The sequence below is a fragment of the Pseudophryne corroboree genome, chromosome 3 (genome assembly GCF_028390025.1).
Source record: "Pseudophryne corroboree isolate aPseCor3 chromosome 3, aPseCor3.hap2, whole genome shotgun sequence".
In the NCBI taxonomy this organism is placed as follows: domain Eukaryota; kingdom Metazoa; phylum Chordata; class Amphibia; order Anura; family Myobatrachidae; genus Pseudophryne; species Pseudophryne corroboree.
Genome location: NC_086446.1, coordinates 781,337,106 through 781,357,095, shown reverse-complemented (window position 1 = coordinate 781,357,095; position 19,990 = coordinate 781,337,106). Strand labels below are relative to the sequence as shown.

The window sequence follows — 19,990 nt, the reverse complement described above, 5'->3', positions numbered from 1 at the left end:
ACCATCGCTGCCCCAGTGTCTCTGGCTTGTGGAGTGCCAAGAAGGGCAACCTGTAGCCTGGAATCTCGATAGGCGATTTAGGACTTACGACGCGCCCAGCTTTCTGCTCCCAGTCCTCTCTTTTGTGACATCATCGGGATGGGTGACGGCCAGGTCTGGCGCATGGCCCCAAAGTCCCTAGCTATGGCCTGGGCAGCCATCTGGGGGGGACTGGTGTCCAGGGCCCTTACAGCGAGGGGCGCCCATCCCAGTCCTATCACTAATACCTGTAGAGCTGCACCAGTCTGTGAATCAACAGCAGGTTGACGCGCAGGGAGGACTTCTAAAAACAAGCCTGATCTGCGCATCAGCTCTCTGTGAACCATTTCTGTAGGTCCGCAACACTCCACCTATATGTAACGTCACAATGTATGACATCACATAGTGGTGGAGTGATGCGGCAGAATCTTTTTTTGGGAGGGAGGGCCACTGTTTATTTTGTCAGTCCCGGGACCCACAATTTCTAAAGGTAGCCCTGGCTAAGGCATTATATATCACTGGCAGATCAGTGGGCTGCAGGACTGCATCTGGGTAGCCACCCCCCCCCCCCCCCCCCCCCTCTAAATTGCTTGTATCTACGTGTAGTTTCAATCTGGACTGAAAAAAATAATCTGCTTGCTTCCGATACCGCTACAGCGTCCACCTCTTAATCAAGCCCAGTAAGTATTAGGCTATTTTGGGGCGTTTCTGGTGAAGTTGCAAAGAGTGAGGTCCAAGCAATTGGCTGCAAACTGTAGTTTACAATGTAATATCCGGGCAATTTCATTCTAAACAATAGATTTTATTTTTACCAATCAATTATTATTTTTTTCAAAGACCTCGGATTTGTCAGGAATGAAAGATTTGTGGATTCATAGACTGGAAATAGAGATTCTGTACTGAGTTGCAGCAGAAGAATTGGCAACTAAATCAATGAGAGAAGAGAACTTCTCCTCCCGTAAAACATCTTCCCTTCAACTGGATGCGGTTTCAGCACTGTGGTCTGCGGACCACCCTCTCCTTCTGCACACTCTGCACTCTACTGTTCACACCCCCATCCTGTAAGGCAGGCATTCCCAACCTGTGTCCTCAAGGCTCACTAACATTGGGGGTCATTCCGAGTTGATCGCTAGCTGCCGTTGTTCGCAGCACAGCGATCAGGCTAAAAATCAGCATTTCTGCGCATGCGTATGCACCGCAATGCGCACGCGCGATGTACGGGTACAAAGGCATTTGTTGTTTTGCACAGGTTCTAGCAAAGTTTTCAGTCGCACTGACGGCCGCAAGAAGATTGACAGGAAGGGGGCGTTTCTGGGTATCAACTGACCGTTTTCAGGGAGTGTTTGCAAAAACGCGGGCATGGCTGAAAAAATGCAGGCGTGGCTGGGCGTTCGCTGGGCGGGTGTATGATGTCAAATCCGGACACGAATAGGCTGAAGTGATTGCAAGCGCTGAGTAGGTTCAGAGCCACTCAGAAACTGCACAAACTGTTTTTGCACAGCTCGGCTGCACATGCGTTCTCACTTCTGCTAAGCTAAAATACACTCCCCAGTGGGCGGCGGCATAGCGTTTGCACGGCTGCTAAAACTAGCTCGCGTGCGATCAACTCGGAATGACCTCCAATATAGGTTTTAGTGATATCCAGGCTTGGGCACAGGTGTCTTAATTAGTACTTCAGTTATTTTGATTTAACCATCTGTGCTGAAGCCTGGACATCACTAAAACCTGCCTTGAGGACACAGGTTGGGAAGGCCTGTGCTATTGGTTCACTTCCTACCTTCCAAAAGTTCCTTCTTAGTTTCTGCCTTCAGGTCGTTCCCCTCTTCCTCTCCCTCCTCCCATTGTGATCTTCTTTCACCCTCTTCTCTTCTCTTCTCTTCTCTTCTCTTCTCTTCTCTTCTCATTGTGCGCCTCCTTTCTTGTTGAACTAACCAACTCCTTGGTTGTACAGTACCACCTCTATGCTCATGACAAATCACCCTCTCCCACCCTTCCCTCCTCTCTCACGTGTCCTGCTCTCTCCCTGCCATCTCCTCATGGATGTCCCAACATTGGGGGTCATTCTGAGTTGTTCGCTCGTTATTTTTTTTTTGGCTACGGAGCGATTAGTCGCAAACTGCAAATACGCAATGTACGCAGCGCGCCTGCGCCAAGTAAATTAGCTCAAAAGTTTGGTATTTTACTCACGGCGTAACAACGGCGTAACAACGGTTTTTCATCGTTCTGGTGATCGTAGTGTGATTGACAGGAAGTGGGTGTTTCTGGGCAGAAACTGTCCGTTTTCTGGGTGTGTGCGAAAAAACGCAGGCGTGTCAGGGAAAAACGCGGGAGTGTCTGGAGAAACGGAGGAGTGGCTGGGCGAACGCTGGGCGTGTGTGTGACGTCAAACCAGGAACGAAACTGACTGAACTGATCGCAGTGTAGGAGTAAGTCTCGAGCTACTCAGAAACTGCTAAGAAATTTCTATTCGCAATTCTGCTAATCTTTCGTTCGCAATTCTGCTAAGCGAAGATACACTCCCAGAGGGCGGCGGCTTAGCGTGTGCAATGCTGCTAAAAGCAGCTAGCGAGCGAACAACTCGGAATCACCCCCATTATCTAACACTCGAAAACAGAACTCATGCATACTGTAGCTACATCACCATCACGAGGGGCATAATGTGGCCTGGGGGTTCTGTGTAGTAAAATAATGTACTGGGGACCACTACAGTGTGATTAACGCATTTGCAGCGCTGGGAGTATTTACACATCATACTTCTTAATAAAATCACCAGCAAATCATTTTGTCAATTTTAGTGGTAGGGGTCCCTACTAGTTAGGTGCCCCGGGGCCCCCCCAATAAACCTAGCCCTGCCTGGCTGTCATTCTGATCTCCTTCTTCTCTTTCATTCCCTACATCCATTCCCTCTCCCAAGCCTGCCATACCCCCTACACAACATCTCCCAGACCTTTCCCCACTCTTGACACTACCAAAATTGTCATCCACTTTGTCATTATCTCTAGTTGTGACTACTGCAACCTCTTCCTATCCGGCCTTCCTCTTTCCCGCCTGTCCTCACTCCGTAATTCTGTGGTGAGTTTGCATTTACTCTCTTGCCACTCTGCTCCTGCCTCCAATCTCTGCCATTCTCTGTGTGAGCAGAAGTGTGCAGCAGGGAGAGTTCAGAGGAAAGAGAGACAGTGTATAGGAGAGACAGTGTGCCATGGATGACCGGGGGCAGGGAATTTATCAAAGTTTGGAGAGTGATAAAGTAGAGAGAGATACTGTGAGTACCAACCAATCAGCTCCTGTCATTTTGCAAACAGAGACGTTAAAATGAGTTAGGAGTTGATTGGTTGGTACTTTGGGGTCTATTTTACTGAGACTTGGAGAGAGATAAAGTGGACTGAGATAAATTATCGGCCAGTCAGCTCCTAACTGCCATGTCACAGGCTGGGTTTGCAAAATGACAGCTAGCAGCTGATTGGTTGGTACTTTATTTCCATATACTGTATCTCTCTTCAGGGCTTAGTAAAGTCCTAACTCACATATTACTCGCCTCAGCTGTAGAGTTTATTGCACTAAAGAATCTCTCTGTCTGCGCGGCTGTATCACTTAGGGTATCCAAACTCTAGGTCGACACCACTTAGGTCGACAGTGAATACGTCGACACTAGAAATAGGGCAACATGAACAAGGTCGGCATGAGTTTTCAACATATTTTTTTCTTTCTTTTGAACTTTTTCATACTTTACGATCCACGCGGACTACGATTGGGAACAGTAACCTGAGCCAAGCGCAGCGGTAGCGGAGCGAGGTACCTTGCCTTCGCTCGCCATGCGAGGGGACACGGTGCACTAATTGGGGTTCCCGGTCACTTTACGAAGAAAACGACATTAAAAAACCATGAAAAACTCATGTCAACCTAATGGCCGTGTTGACCTATTTCTAGTGTCGACAATGTCACTATCAACCAATAGGTGTCGACCCTGAGTCCCATACCCATCACTTACTAGTAGATGGATGAATTAATGAGATCATTATGTCACTTTCCCTCTAGATAAGAAACACTGGGAACGACGCGGAGAAGAGAATGAGAAGGAAGAGCCCTGGTCTAATAAAAGTTCCCGGCTGGACGCGCAATGTGAAGAGGTCACTACTTGTTTTCTTCTATCGGTTACAGGCTGCAAACTTCACACATAATTAGAAATTAACAAAGAAACATGAACTTTGCGGAAAGTTTCTATTGATCACTGGGTAATTCAGGGATTGTGATTTGCGAAAACCCAATAGGTGATATGTCGGTGAGTTGTGGTGAACGTGTACCTCATCAGGTAGGGTGGATCCTTTTGCACTGTTTCAAGTCTCTTTTCCCTCTTAGTACACCAGAGAGGTAAGGGAGATTCCTTCATTTTCACACAGGCCCTCATTCCGAGTTGTTCGCTCGCTAGCTGCTTTTAGCAGCATTGCACACGCTAGGCCGCCGCCCTCTGGGAGTGAATCTTAGCTTAGCAGAAGTGCGAACAAAAGATTAGCAGAATTGCTACTAAATATTTTCTTGCAGTTTCTGAGTAGCTCCAGACTTACTCCTACACTGCGATCACCTCAGTCCGTTTAATTCCTGGTTTGACGTCACAAACACGCCCTGCGTTCAGCCAGCCACTCCCCTGTTTCTCCAGACACTCCCGCGTTTTTCCCTGACACGCCTGCGTTTTTTAGCACACTCCTGGAAAACGCTCAGTTACCACCCAGAAACACCCCTTTCCTGTCAATCATTCACCGATCAGCAGTGCGACTGAAAAGCGCTGCACGAACACCAGCAAAACTACTGAGTTTTGTGTTAAATAACTTAGCGCATGCGCTCTGCGTACCATGCGCATGCGCAGTTAGCAACAAATCGCAGCATAGCGAAAATTGGCAACGAGCGAACAACTCGGAATGACCACCAAAGGCTTCCCAGGGGAAAATGCAGGATTTCTGGAGGGAGGTTTCCAAATGTTTGATTTTTGGGCCTAATTCAGACCTGATCGCTAGCAGGGGATTTTTGCAGCCCTGCGATCAGATAGTCACCGCCTACAGGGGGAGTGTATTTTAGCTGTGCAAGTGTGTGATCACATGTGTAGCAGAGCTGTACAAACAGATCTTGTGCAGTCTCTGCACAGCCCAGGACTTACTCAGCCGCTGCGATCACTTCAGCCTGTCCGAGACCGGAATTGACGTCAGACACCCTCCCTGCAAACGCTTGGACACGCCTACGTTTTTCCGGACACTCCCTGAAAACGGTCAGTTGCCACCCACAAACGCCCTCTTCCTCTCAATCTCTTTGTGAACGCTCGTGTGAATGGATCCTTTGCACAAACCCATCGCTGAGAGGCGATTCGCTTTGTACCCGAGCGACGCGCCTGTGCATTGCGGTGCATATGCATGCGCAGTTTAGACCTGGTCGCCCGCTGTATGAAAACGTCAGACATATGCAGGCCCAGTGATCATGGAAAGCCACTTACCAGATTCTCTCTCTGGTGCGATGATTGAGCGTCAGATCCACAGACACACACACAGCAGACTTGGTAGGAAAATCTGCTGTCATTGGCCACGTGCAGCAGCTCCATTCTGCCCTTTATACTGCATGCATTGATTGCTGGCCAGGATGTGGGGATAGGGGGTTTCCGGACAACTGGAACCCCCCCCCCCCTTGTATTTGCCTATGCTTCCCTTTGTTCAAGAAGACTAGTCTTCAGATACGTTTGGATAACAACAGACACAGTAACAGCTTACCATCAATACATAAAATGAATCAGTAAATGTTTACACATATAATTCACATTTGCAAACAATAACTTTATTTTATTGGACTCCAGAACTTGTGCTGTTAGTGCAGAAGAGTTCAAATGTGTCTCTGGTACAAACACTGTGGGCTAAATGTAACAGCCTGTGAGAAGCAGAAAGTGTTGGATTTCGTGCAAGTGTGGCTGGATTTACATGGCAAAAACCATCCTTGTAATGCTGTTATTATTATTATAGCACACACATATTGCGCAGCGCAGTACAGAGAATATATGGCCATTCACATCAGTCCCTGCCCCAGTGGAGCTTACAATCTATGGCCCTCATTCCGAGTTGTTCGCTCGGTAAAAATCTTCGCATCGCAGCGATTTTCCACTTAATGCGCATGCGCAATGTCCGCACTGCGACTGCGCCAAGTAAATTTGCTATGTAGTTAGGATTTTTACTCACGGCTTTTTCATCGTTCTGGCGATCGTAATGTGATTGACAGGAAATGGGTGTTACTGGGCGGAAACAGGCCGTTTTATGGGCGTGTGGGAAAAAACGCTACCGTTTCCGGAAAAAACGCAGGAGTGGCCGGAGAAACGGGGGAGTGTCTGGGCGAACGCTGGGTGTGTTTGTGACGTCAAACCAGGAACGACAAGCACTGAACTGATCGCAGATGCCGAGTAAGTCTGAAGCTACTCAGAAACTGCTACGAGGTGTGTAATCGCAATATTGCGAATACATCGTTCGCAATTTTAAGATGCTAAGATTCACTCCCAGTAGGCGGCGGCTTAGCATGAGCAAATCTGCTAAAATTCACTTGCGAGCGAACAACTCGGAATGAGGGCCAATATTCCCTATCACATGTACACACAGACACATTCACACTATGGTTAATTTGTGTTGGGAGCCAATTAACCTACCAGTATATTTTTGGATTGTGGGAGGAAACCGGAGTACCCGGAGGAAACCCACGCAAGTACGGGGAGAATATACAAACTCCACACAGTTAGGGCCATGGTGGGAGGTGAACCCATGACCTCAGTGCAGTGAGGCAGTAATGCTAACCATTACACCATCCGTACTGCCCATATAGAATGTAATTCCAGTATCAACATATTCTAAACTATACAAAATGTTATAATAATTTCTACCCTACAAGTACAACTCTTCACTGGAGAGAATAAACTCACTTCCATAACTCAATTTCTAACAGTATTTATCCTATCATAATACACTAGCATTTCCAATATTCATATACAACGTCATGTCAATACATAGAAGGACGTTTTACACCCTCTGGGCAAGCCTTCATCTTTCATTGGTGCACATTTATTTTCTGGCAAGGCCGTGTTTGCATACAAATATAGAAAGATGTTCGCTGCCTGGCTGTTATGTCTGAGACTTTTAAAATAGGTCACTGTGGGAAATCCTGGCTGGATCGCATATATGTTGCTCAGGCCAATCTAGCCTTTTTACCATGGCCAAGTATTATTCACTTTGTCTGACATTCAGTAACTCTAAACATCCTAGTGATATTTGGTGGACCCCTTTTATTGAAGTAAACCTTAGTTACCTTCTATACCAGTAAATAAAGACACGGAGACATGATTTTGGCAGAAAAATTGCTAGCTATTTATTTGACCCTAACCATAGCAAAACCTGTAATTGGGAAAATTTTGTTAAGATGCCGAATCAGCCGGCATAATGGTGGCAGAAAAAAGAACGGCTCTATTAAACTATTGGTAAACTTAAATTGGTAAACTGACCGGAACCGTCCAGCACCCTATCCAAACCGGTAATAGGTGTCAACACAACCCCCACAGTGACTTCCCACCGCTCCTGGGTGCCCTGCCGCTGCCTCCCGGATGGGTGGTCGAGCGGCCATTAAGTCGATGGAGGTGAGTGCACCTAAACCATATAACACTGAAACTTACTACCTATAAAAAACCATACAACTACAAACTGCCGTTCTTTTCCGCCTATAAATAGCCAACGAATGAAAACAGCTAATCAATTAACCGCCAATGCACTCCGCGTCAAACAAAACAACCTCTACCCTTAGGGCGGGAGGGCGGGAAGAAATTTCAGCAAGCAAAGAGACCTAAAATGGCCACTCCAGCCTATATATACCTTAACCCTCCCCCTTTCCTAAGGCTGTACTACCTCACAGCTAGGTCCACCCCTCACAGGATGTTTAACCCATTCCTCTCCTATGTTAGTCAATTCTCTCTCCTAAACATCCTAGTGATATTTGGTGGACCCCTTTTATTGAAGTAAACCTTAGTTACCTTCTATACCAGTAAATAAAGACACGGAGACATGATTTTGGCAGAAAAATTGCTAGCTATTTATTTGACCCTAACCATAGCAAAACCTGTAATTGGGAAAATTTTGTTAAGATGCCGAATCAGCCGGCATAATGGTGGCAGAAAAAAGAACGGCTCTATTAAACTATTGGTAAACTTAAATTGGTAAACTGACCGGAACCGTCCAGCACCCTATCCAAACCGGTAATAGGTGTCAACACAACCCCCACAGTGACTTCCCACCGCTCCTGGGTGCCCTGCCGCTGCCTCCCGGATGGGTGGTCGAGCGGCCATTAAGTCGATGGAGGTGAGTGCACCTAAACCATATAACACTGAAACTTACTACCTATAAAAAACCATACAACTACAAACTGCCGTTCTTTTCCGCCAACAGCGAAGGACTCCATCCCAGAGTCCTCGCACCGCCACCATAAACTACCCTAACTCCTGCAACACTAGGAACAGATCCTCCAGGAAAAACATCATCCCCTCATTGGATAGATGCACACCATCAGGCCGAAAAAGGTGTTTGTCTCGGAACCGAATCTTAGGGTGGCGAACGACTTTACCTCCGTGGGCCAAGACCCACTTCGCCACCGCCCCATTCACCTTTATCCTGGCCTCATCTATTACGCGTCCGTCCTCCACACCTCGCCAACTCAACCTTGGCACCATCAGGGAAAATACCAATATACAATTGGTCCATGCTGCGGCCACCTTTGCCAGATCTTGTATCATGGCCCACCGTAGCTCCAAGGAAGTCCTCTTCCCTAGGTCGTTGCCACCTAAGTGGACAACCAAAACCTTGGGAACTCCATGCTTCCTGGCCTGACTGACTAGTCTACTCAATAGATCTGTCCACATCATACCTCGCCAACCAAGCCATCTGATTCCCTGACCTCTAGGAAACCTCTGAGAAGTATCAGAGGCCAAAAACCTTGCTGCCCAGAAGACATACGAGTGGCCGACCACCCAAACGGACAAGCCATCAGCGAAACAACCTGAATGGAAGGAAAAAGGGGTAAAATGTGTTACTATAATTCTACGCCCTAGCATGTATTATGTTAACCTGAAGGATCTGCCAAAAGAAATTTTTTTTTTTATTGTTTCCTAATGTCGCAGTAGTCACGGCCTAGCCGATCTCCCGAGCTCCTAGCCAATTTGAAGTAAAAGCATTAAGACATTAAGGGAAAGGCAAAAGAATCAAAACGAAATTAACAAGGGGGGGGGGGGTATAAAAAGGGGTAAAACATGAAATAACTCAGCTGGAGGTGAAAGCATAAAAACCTGCTGAGGGACTTTGATTAGAACAGATTAGCCGAATTAAAGATTAGAATTCAGTCCGTCAAGTCAGGCAAAAATCGCAAAATAACTCCAGACCCCCGCTGCCGGCTCACGCCCGCAGCGGCAAGTGGCTAATCCCTGAGTAGGATCACACACGGGTAAACGAACCAACATACAGCGAACATAACATATGCATAACACCAAGCAAAACATTATCTTACTCTAACTTATTGATGCAAGCTACGCTTAAGCAAAGTATCTCAGGCGACGGGGCGAATGTACCGCTTATAACAGGACGACTTCCATCGTCCCACCGCCTGGATTTGGGCTCCCGAAAAACCCGCGGCCGCTGCCGCCGTAGCAGCCCCAATGCGGAAGGAGTGTGTACCGAAGTGGGAGGGGGAAAGGCCCATGCTCGTCAGACAGCGACCCATCATCCACCGAAATTGGAACTTCGTTACTGGCAGCCCGTCATAGTGCAGCAACCACGACCCCCGACAGTCGGGCCTCACTGCCTCATATTGTACTGCCAACCGTACTGGGCATATGCTCTCCTCAAGTGCCGGAACCAGGGTGACCCATCGGCCCTTCCCCACCTGGTCCGTCTTAGAGCGTCGCAATCTGCACAGCAAGGACCTCCCACTCACCACTACGTCCTCTACTAGCATGCGCGAATCAGTTTGCTTAGAAGGCGCTACCAACTCCGATATCCTAAAGGCGCCGTGGTAAGCCATAGAGAACGCCAATCTAAAAAGCAGCGATTCAAACATAGATGATGCGATGGCTCCAACCGACCCAATGATGCCTGGCAGCAACGCCGCATCAATGGGCCGCCTTCTGTCAGGCGGCGTAGGCGCCACGCGCGCTTATCCTTTCATAGCCTTAAGCAGAATGCCACTTTTCGTCAAATCGGGAACACCCTTAATTCTGCAGAAGAATGCAATGCCAGCCAAGTACCGGGACACCACCGCTCTAGACCTACCCGAAACATAAAGCTGCCAAATAAAAGAAAGCATCATCCGATGCCCGCTCTTACCTCGTTGCTTCCGTCCTCTAGCAAATTCTTCCCATTCGCCCCAGGCCTGCTTGTAAGCCTTAAGCGTGGATGGCGCTACCGAACGTAGTGCTAGACCTTCCAGTCCGGCTCGATGACCTGCCAGACATAACCGGGACAATGAAAACCTTGTTCCTCGGCTTCAGGAGCCAACCAGTAAAACCTCTCCCATTGCCCTCGTGATAGCGCGTCAGCGACCCCATTCTCTAAACCCGGTACGTGTTGTGCCCGGAACCACACGTTCCTGCGCAGGCAAGTAAGCAGCAACTGCCCTAGCACCCGAAGCACTACCAGCGATTTTGCCCTCTGGTTGTTAATCGCGTGCACCACGCCCAGATTGTCGCATCTGAACAGGATGCGGCGATGCGCTAGCCGCTCGCCCCAGATTTCCAGCGCAACCATGATGGGAAAGAGTTCCAGGAGCAGAAGGTCCTTAGTCAAACCCGCCTGGTGCCAGCCCGCCGGCCATGATGCCGCGCACCAAGATCCCTCAAGATAGCAACCAAAACCGGAGGCTCCTGCCGCGTCGGTGAAAAGCTGCAATCTGGCGCTGTCGACCGTTGGTGCCTGCCATATGCGCACACCGTTGAAATCCTCCAGGAACGAGGCCCATACAGCCAGATCCCTTTTTAACTCAGCGGGCAAGCGTACAAAGTGGTGCGGCCTAGCACACCCCGCGGTCGCTCTTTCTAACTTCCGGCAGAAAACCCTGCCCATCGGGATGACCCGACAAGCAAAGTTAAACATGCCCAGCAAGGATTGTGCCTGCCGCAGCTTAACCTTGCGCGAACCCATGAATTGGCCAATGGCTTCGCGAAGCTTAGCCACTTTGTCCAAAGGAAGGCGACATTCGCCTGCCACCGTGTCGATCTCGATTCCCAGAAATGAGAGGCAAGACACCGGTCCCTCCGTTTTGTCCTCGGCCACTGGCACTCCGAAGTGACAAAACAAAGCTCGTATACTGAAAAGCAAGTTGCCGCACCGTGGCGAATCCGCCGGCCCTGTACAAAGGAAATCGTCGAGGTAGTGGGCAACCCCGTGCCCACCCGACGAAGACTCCACGCACCAATGCAGGAAGGTGCTAAAACGTTCAAAATACGAGCATGAAACAGAACATCCCATCGGCAAACATTTGTCAATGAAATATTCCGATCCAATCCGGAAACCCATAAAACGGAATGAGTCCGGATGGAGGGGTAGCAACCGAAAAGCGGATTCGACGTCAATCTTTGCTATGAGGGCCCCAGCGCCGTAGCTGCGGACCAAATTAAGCGCCTCGTCAAATGACTGATACACTACCGAGCAATGACCCGGAGGTATAGCGTCGTTGACCGAGGACCCCGCTGGGTAGGAAAGGTGTTGGATCAGTCGGAAGGAACCGGGTGTTTTCTTGGGGACCACCCCCACCGGGGAGATGACGAGACCCGCCACTGGGGGTGTTGCAAACGGCCCCTCCATCCTGCCCAGCCTGACCTCCTTATCGACCTTTTCCCGCAACACTAAAGGCAAGGCCCGAGCAGACTGGAGGTTCCTCTGTGCCCGAACTGTAACATCGCTCGCAACAGGCAAGCGGAAACCAAAACTAAAACCTTCGTATAAAAACCTGGCATCCTCCCTATTCGGATACCAATCCAACCATTTACTCATAGCCTTTAACCTAATTGGCGTTGGCGCCCTGTGGGGCGCCCCCGCCGGGTGCCCCTCTCGAGTAGGATTGCTTAGAACGGGGACCCTGCCGAGTATTCTTGAAGCAGGAGGAGGCAGGGTGGGAACCCCCGCAATGGAGGCAAGCGTGACGGAACCGACACTGCTTGCCGTAGGAACATGCAGCGTTGTTAAACGCGAAACATAATCCTTTCGTTGCGGGCTGTTTCCCAGCCCGGACGGCCGACTTACCCGGCTTGGCCGACCCGCCGTCCGCGCCGGGCGCATGGGCGGACGGCCCAGCACGGTGTCCGTCCGCCCCTGCGCTCCGGGGCTCCTTGGCCTGCTGCGAGGCCCTGGTGACCTTAAGCCATACCTCCACGTCCTTGAAACCGAAGTCCATAACGTGTAACCCGTCCTGCTTCTCTCTGAATTCCTCATCATACCTACGCCATTCGTCACCCGCCGACGTGCGTTGCATATCGTGCACGAGATGCAGGTACCGAATGACATTCATATGTTCGTCTGGCCTGTCTTCAAGGTAGCAAGCCGCGAAAACCCAAAACCCCGCCAGCCAGTTATCAAACGTGCGGAACGCCTCGGCCCCTATGCCCTTCTTAGCGGTTGCCGCCTTAAACTCTTTTTTAGCGTCTTTAGTCAAGACGAAGACATCTACGTAGTCCCCCCTGCGAATACTCTTGCTGCAGCTATCCCTAAGCCCCCGCATGACAGCGGTATATTCGCAGCGGACCATGCCTGGCAAGTCGCGTCGCTTCCTGGCCTTGCGAGATTCTTTGCTAAGCCGCCTTCGCCTCTTACGCCTCTCCTGTTGCCCAGCCGCCTTCTTGGCGTATTTAATCGCCCTTTTCTTCGCCTTTGTCGCACTACTGACGTCGGACTTTGCCGAAGAAAGGGAAGAGGAGGAAGCAGAGGAAGAAGAGGAAGAGGAGGAGGAAGGGGAAGAGCTGCGCGAACCCGAGGGCGTACTAGAAACCGACCCCCATTGCTCCGCCTCACCTGAAGCCGTAGATTGGTCAGATCCAGACTCCTCAGTCGCGACATATGTAACATCCTCGTCCTCCGATTCCGACACCCTTGCATCCGCTTGAACATCTGTGGGCAGAAAAGGGGGAGGGGACCCGGACAACAAAAATGGCGTGCGCCCAGCCCGACCTAAGGCCGGCGTGCGAGGTGACTGCAAACTCTCGTCCCGCCTTGGCTGTAAATGCAGCTGCGCTGCGGCCGCCCCCAGCTCCCGGCACGCGCGTGCAACCCTCTGGGCGGCTGAAAAGGCACCTGCGCCCGCGCCGTCCGCCGCCTCCCTGGACCCGCCCTCGAGCTCCGGGGCCGCGGCGAGCGGACCCAATGCCGCCACCACCGTGGCAAGGGCCGCCGCGAACGCCCCGGGCGGTTCAGCGTGACCTTGTAACGCCGCGTCGTCACCTGATGACTGCCTTGCCGGGGGCACGCGGCGATTAGAGCCACCGCTGGGCATAGGCAACCCAGACCCATCTGGCCCGCGGCCAGGCCGGCCCCGGGGGGGGGGGGGCAAATAACGCCAGGGTCTCTAAAAATGGGTATACTTCCGGACCCACCCCGCCCCCCTGGAGTGATGCCTGACCTCTGCTCTAACCCCTCACTGAGGCCCACCCCCCGCCTGACGGAGCCAGCACCGCCAGCAGGGTTGGCCCCGCGCCGTGAGGAAATAATTGCCCGTGGTACTGGGTCCCCAGCACCACTGTTATAGATCACCCCACTACCTGGTTGATCCCTGCCAGGCCTCCTCCCCCCCCTCGTCGCGCCGGACTCCGGCCGTAACGAAGAGGGCTGGGGGGACACGGAGGGCTGCGGCGCCGCTGCGCGCACTCGTGCGCGAGAGACGCCGCCAGAGCCTCGTGTGGGCGCGCGCGCACGCTGTGCGCGCGCCCCACCACTTGCTGCCTGAGCGCCCACAGCTGCGGTCTCTCCCAGAGCACCCGCCGGCAGGCCCAGGCTCCTGGTCGATCGCGTGCTGGGCACCGCAACAGGCCCAGCCCGGATCGTAGCGTTCTCCCGACCAGTTCCCGCCCCCCGCCTGAGGCCTCTACCCGGCCCCGGCAAGAGAGCGGGTGCGGGAGCTACCAGAGCGGATGCCGAAAGGCGCCCGGCAGGGCGCGCCGACGCGCGCCCGCAAGCGCCCGTGTACCCGGCACCCCTGGCCGACCCCGGAGGTGAGGGCTGTTGGTCGCCCCACTCCGTGTGGCCAGACTGCCCAGCCGCCCTGGACCGCCGAGTGCGCCCTCTCGTAGAGGGGGACCCATCCATCTCCCCAGCGGAGCGGGTTCTACGCTCCGTACCCCTAGCTCTCAGAGGGGCCCCAGGGGAAGAAATGGCCACATCGGAGCCGGGCACCCCTGCCCCGGGGCCAGCCTCACCAGACAGGTAACGGGCTGGGGCGCCAGCGAACCGGCGTGGGCGGCTGGAGGCCATGCTTTCAAGTTAAATAAACTTGTAAATTTAAACGAATGAAATTAAATTCGAATGAATTTAAATGAAAATCTGCCAAGCAGTACTCACAAGAAATTTCAGCAAGCAAAGAGACCTAAAATGGCCACTCCAGCCTATATATACCTTAACCCTCCCCCTTTCCTAAGGCTGTACTACCTCACAGCTAGGTCCACCCCTCACAGGATGTTTAACCCATTCCTCTCCTATGTTAGTCAATTCTCTCTCCCTCTGGGCGCTTCTGTTTAATCTATAACACTGTTCAATATAAAGTATTTCAAATATGCTGAGTTCTGAGAGTGATGAGCCCATATTCTCACATTCAAGAGAGTCTATCGGGGTCATTCCGAGTTGATTGCTCGCTAGCTTTTTTGCAGCGCTGTGATCAGATTGTCGCCGCCTATAGGGGAGTGTATTTTCGCTTTGCAAGTGTGCGAACGCCTTTGGAGCTGAGCGGTATAAAAACAGTTTGTGCAGTTTCTGAGTAGGTCTGAACTTACTCAGCCGCTGCGATCACTTCAGCCTGTCCGGTCCTGAAAATGGTCAGTTGACACCCATAAACGCACTCTCTCTGTCAATCACCTTGCGATCGGCTGTGCAAATGGATTCTTCGTTAAATCCATCGCCCAGCACCGATCCTCTTTGTACCCGTACGACGCGCCTGCGCATTGCGGTGTATACGCATGCGCAGTTTTGCCGAGTTTTAACTAGAGATGAGCGGGTTCGGTTCCTCGGAATCCGAACCCCCCCGAACTTCAGCCTTTTTACACGGGTCCGAGGCAGACTCGGATCTTCCCGCCTTGCTCGGCTAACCCGAGCGCGCCCGAACGTCATCATCCCGCTGTCGGATTCTCGCGAGGCTCGTATTCTATCGCGAGACTCGGATTCTATATAAGGAGCCGCGCGTCGCCGCCATTTTCACACGTGCATTGAGATTGATAGGGAGAGGACGTGGCTGGCGTCCTCTCCGTTTAGATAGAGAGTGAGACACTTGATTTACTAGTAATTTAATTTTAGTAATTTTGGGGAGCATTAGGAGTACTCAGAGAGTGCAGAGTTTTGCTGATAGTTATACTAGTGACCACCAGTTTTATTTATTATTTAAAATCCGTTCTCTGCCTGAAAAAAAACGATACACAGTCACATACCATATCTGTGCTCAGCCTCAGTGTGCTGCATGATAATATCATCTATGTATATCTGACTGTGCTGAGTGCTCACTGCTCACACAGCTTAATTGTGGGGGAGACTGGGGAGCAGTTATAGCAGGAGTACATAACAGTGCACACTTTTGCTGCCAGTGTGACTGACCAGTGACCACCAGTATATTGTCTGCCTGAAAAAGTTAAACACTCGTGTGGTGTTTTTTTTTTTTATTCTATAAACGCATTCTGCTGACAGACAGTGTCCAGCAGGTCCGTCATTCATTATATTATAATATATACCTGCAGTAGTGATATATATATATTTTTTATATCATTATCATCCAGTCTATACTAGCAGACGCAGTACGGTAGTCCACGGCTGTAGCTACCTCTGTGTCGGCAGTGCTCGTCCATAATTGTATACCTACCTGTGGTGGGGTTTTTTTTTTCTATCTTCTTCATACTAGTAGTTTAGGAGTCTGCTGCTGAGAGTGTCCAGCAGGTCCGTCATTATATAATATATACCTGTCCTGCAGTAGTGATATATATATATATTTTTTATATCATTATCATCCAGTCTATACTAGCAGACGCAGTACGGTAGTCCACGGCTGTAGCTACCTCTGTGTCGGCAGTGCTCGTCCATAATTGTATACCTACCTGTGGTGGGTTTTTTTTTTCTATCTTCTTCATACTAGTAGTTTAGGAGTCTGCTGCTGACAGTGTCCAGCAGGTCCGTCATTATATAATATATACCTGTCCTGCAGTAGTGATATATATATATTTTTTATATCATTATCATCCAGTCTATACTAGCAGACGCAGTACGGTAGTCCACGGCTGTAGCTACCTCTGTGTCGGCAGTGCTCGTCCATAATTGTATACCTACCTGTGGTGGGTTTTTTTTTTCTATCTTCTTCATACTAGTAGTTTAGGAGTCTGCTGCTGACAGTGTCCAGCAGGTCCGTCATTATATAATATATACCTGTCCTGCAGTAGTGATATATATATATTTTTTATATCATTATCATCCAGTCTATACTAGCAGACGCAGTACGGTAGTCCACGGCTGTAGCTACCTCTGTGTCGGCAGTGCTCGTCCATAATTGTATACCTACCTGTGGTGGTTTTTTTTTTTTCTATCTTCTTCATACTAGTAGTTTAGGAGTCTGCTGCTGACAGTGTCCAGCAGGTCCGTCATTATATAATATATACCTGTCCTGCAGTAGTGATATATATATATTTTTTATATCATTATCATCCAGTCTATACTAGCAGACGCAGTACGGTAGTCCACGGCTGTAGCTACCTCTGTGTCGGCAGTGCTCGTCCATAATTGTATACCTACCTGTGGTGGGTTTTTTTTTTCTATCTTCTTCATACTAGTAGTTTAGGAGTCTGCTGCTGACAGTGTCCAGCAGGTCCGTCATTATATAATATATACCTGTCCTGCAGTAGTGATATATATATATTTTTTATATCATTATCATCCAGTCTATACTAGCAGACGCAGTACGGTAGTCCACGGCTGTAGCTACCTCTGTGTCGGCAGTGCTCGTCCATAATTGTATACCTACCTGTGGTGGGGGTTTTTTTTTCTATCTTCTTCATACTAGTAGTTTAGGAGTCTGCTGCTGACAGTGTCCAGCAGGTCCGTCATTATATAATATATACCTGTCCTGCAGTAGTGATATATATATATTTTTTATATCATTATCATCCAGTCTATACTAGCAGACGCAGTACGGTAGTCCACGGCTGTAGCTACCTCTGTGTCGGCAGTCACTCGTCATCCATAAGTATACTAGTATCCATCCATCTCCATTGTTTACCTGAGGTGCCTTTTAGTTGTGCCTATTAAAATATGGAGAACAAAAATGTTGAGGTTCCAAAAATAGGGAAAGATCAAGATCGACTTCCACCTCGTGCTGAAGCTGCTGCCACTAGTCATGGCCGAGACGATGAAATGCCATCAACGTCGTCTGCCAAGGCCGATGCCCAATGTCATAGCACAGAGCATGTAAAATCCAAAACACCAAATATCAGTAAAAAAAGGACTCAAAAATCTAAAATAAAATCGTCGGAGGAGAAGCGTAAACTTGCCAATATGCCATTTACCACACGGAGTGGCAAGGAACGGTTGAGGCCCTGGCCTATGTTCATGGCTAGTGGTTCAGCTTCACATGAGGATGGAAGCACTCAGCCTCTCGCTAGAAAAATGAAAAGACTTAAGCTGGCGAAAGCACAGCAAAGAACTGTGCGTTCTTCGAAATCACAAATCCACAAGGAGAGTCCAATTGTGTCGGTTGCGATGCCTGACCTTCCCAACACTGGACGTGAAGAGCATGCGCCTTCCACCATTTGCACGCCCCCTGCAAGTGCTGGAAGGAGCACCCGCAGTCCAGTTCCTGATAGTCAGATTGAAGATGTCAGTGTTGAAGTACACCAGGATGAGGAGGATATGGGTGTTGCTGGCGCTGGGGAGGAAATTGACCAGGAGGATTCTGATGGTGAGGTGGTTTGTTTAAGTCAGGCACCCGGGGAGACACCTGTTGTCCGTGGGAGGAATATGGCCATTGACATGCCTGGTGAAAATACCAAAAAAATCAGCTCTTCGGTGTGGAAGTATTTCAACAGAAATGCGGACAACATTTGTCAAGCCGTGTGTTGCCTTTGTCAAGCTGTAATAAGTAGGAGTAAGGACGTTAACCACCTCGGAACATCCTCACTTATACGTCACCTGCAGCGCATTCATCATAAGTCAGTGACAAGTTCAAAAACTTTGGGCGACAGCGGAAGCAGTCCACTGACCAGTAAATCCCTTCCTCTTGTAACCAAGCTCACGCAAACCACCCCACCAACTCCCTCAGTGTCAATTTCCTCCTTCCCCAGGAATGCCAATAGTCCTGCAGGCCATGTCACTGGCAATTCTGACGAGTCCTCTCCTGCCTGGGATTCCTCCGATGCATCCTTGCGTGTAACGCCTACTGCTGCTGGCGCTGCTGTTGTTGCTGCTGGGAGTCGATGGTCATCCCAGAGGGGAAGTCGTAAGACCACTTTTACTACTTCCACCAAGCAATTGACTGTCCAACAGTCCTTTGCGAGGAAGATGAAATATCACAGCAGTCATCCTGCTGCAAAGCGGATAACTGAGGCCTTGGCATCCTGGGCGGTGAGAAACGTGGTTCCGGTATCCATCATTACTGCAGAGCCAACTATAGACTTGTTTGAGGTACTGTGTCCCCGGTACCAAATACCATCTAGGTTCCATTTCTCTAGGCAGGCGATACCGAAAATGTACACAGACCTCAGAAAAAGACTCACCAGTGTCCTAAAAAATGCAGTTGTACCCAATGTCCACTTAACCACGGACATGTGGACAAGTGGAGCAGGGCAGACTCAGGACTATATGACTGTGACAGCCCACTGGGTAGATGTATGGACTCCCGCCGCAAGAACAGCAGCGGCGGCACCAGTAGCAGCATCTCGCAAACGCCAACTCTTTCCTAGGCAGGATTACGCTTTGTATCACCGCTTTCCAGAATACGCACACAGCTAAAAACCTCTTACGGCAACTGAGGAAGATCATCGCAGAATGGCTTACCCCAATTGGACTCTCCTGTGGATTTGTGGCATCAGACAACGCGAGCAATATTGTGTGTGCATTAAATATGGGCAAATTCCAGCACGTCCCATGTTTTGCACATACCTTGAATTTGGTGGTGCAGAATTATTTAAAAAACGAGAGGGGCGTGCAAGAGATGCTGTCGGTGGCCAGAAGAATTGCGGGACACTTTCGGCGTACAGGCACCACGTACAGAAGACTGGAGCAACACCAAAAACGCCTGAACCTGTCCTGCCATCATCTGAAGCAAGAAGTGGTAACGAGGTGGAATTCAACCCTCTATATGCTTCAGAGGTTGGAGGAGCAGCAAAAGGCCATTCAAGCCTATACAACTGAGCACGATATAGGAGGTGGAATGCACCTGTCTCAAGCGCAGTGGAGAATGATTTCAACGTTGTGCAAGGTTCTGCAACCTTTTGAACTTGCCACACGTGAAGTCAGTTCAGACACTGCCAGCCTGAGTCAGGTCATTCCCCTCATCAGGCTTTTGCAGAAGAAGCTGGAGACATTGAAGGAGGAGCTAACACAGAGCGATTCCGCTAGGCATGTGGGACTTGTGGATGGAGCCCTTAATTCGCTTAACAAGGATTCACGGGTGGTCAATCTGTTGAAATCAGAGCACTACATTTTGGCCACCGTGCTCGATCCTAGATTTAAAACCTACCTTGGATCTCTCTTTC

The 19,990-nt window shown here is 50.0% G+C and overlaps 1 protein-coding gene across 1 annotated transcript in view; it reads left to right on the top strand.

The window, feature by feature from the left end:
* LOC135056883 (EF-hand calcium-binding domain-containing protein 6-like) overlaps window positions 1–19,990 on the top strand; it is a 197,959-nt gene that overhangs the window by 8,496 nt on the left and 169,473 nt on the right. Inside the window, exon 2 of the mRNA XM_063962626.1 lies at window positions 4,057–4,148. Coding sequence (XP_063818696.1) covers window positions 4,057–4,148 — 92 coding nt within the window. The remainder of the gene's footprint in view (window positions 1–4,056; window positions 4,149–19,990) is intronic.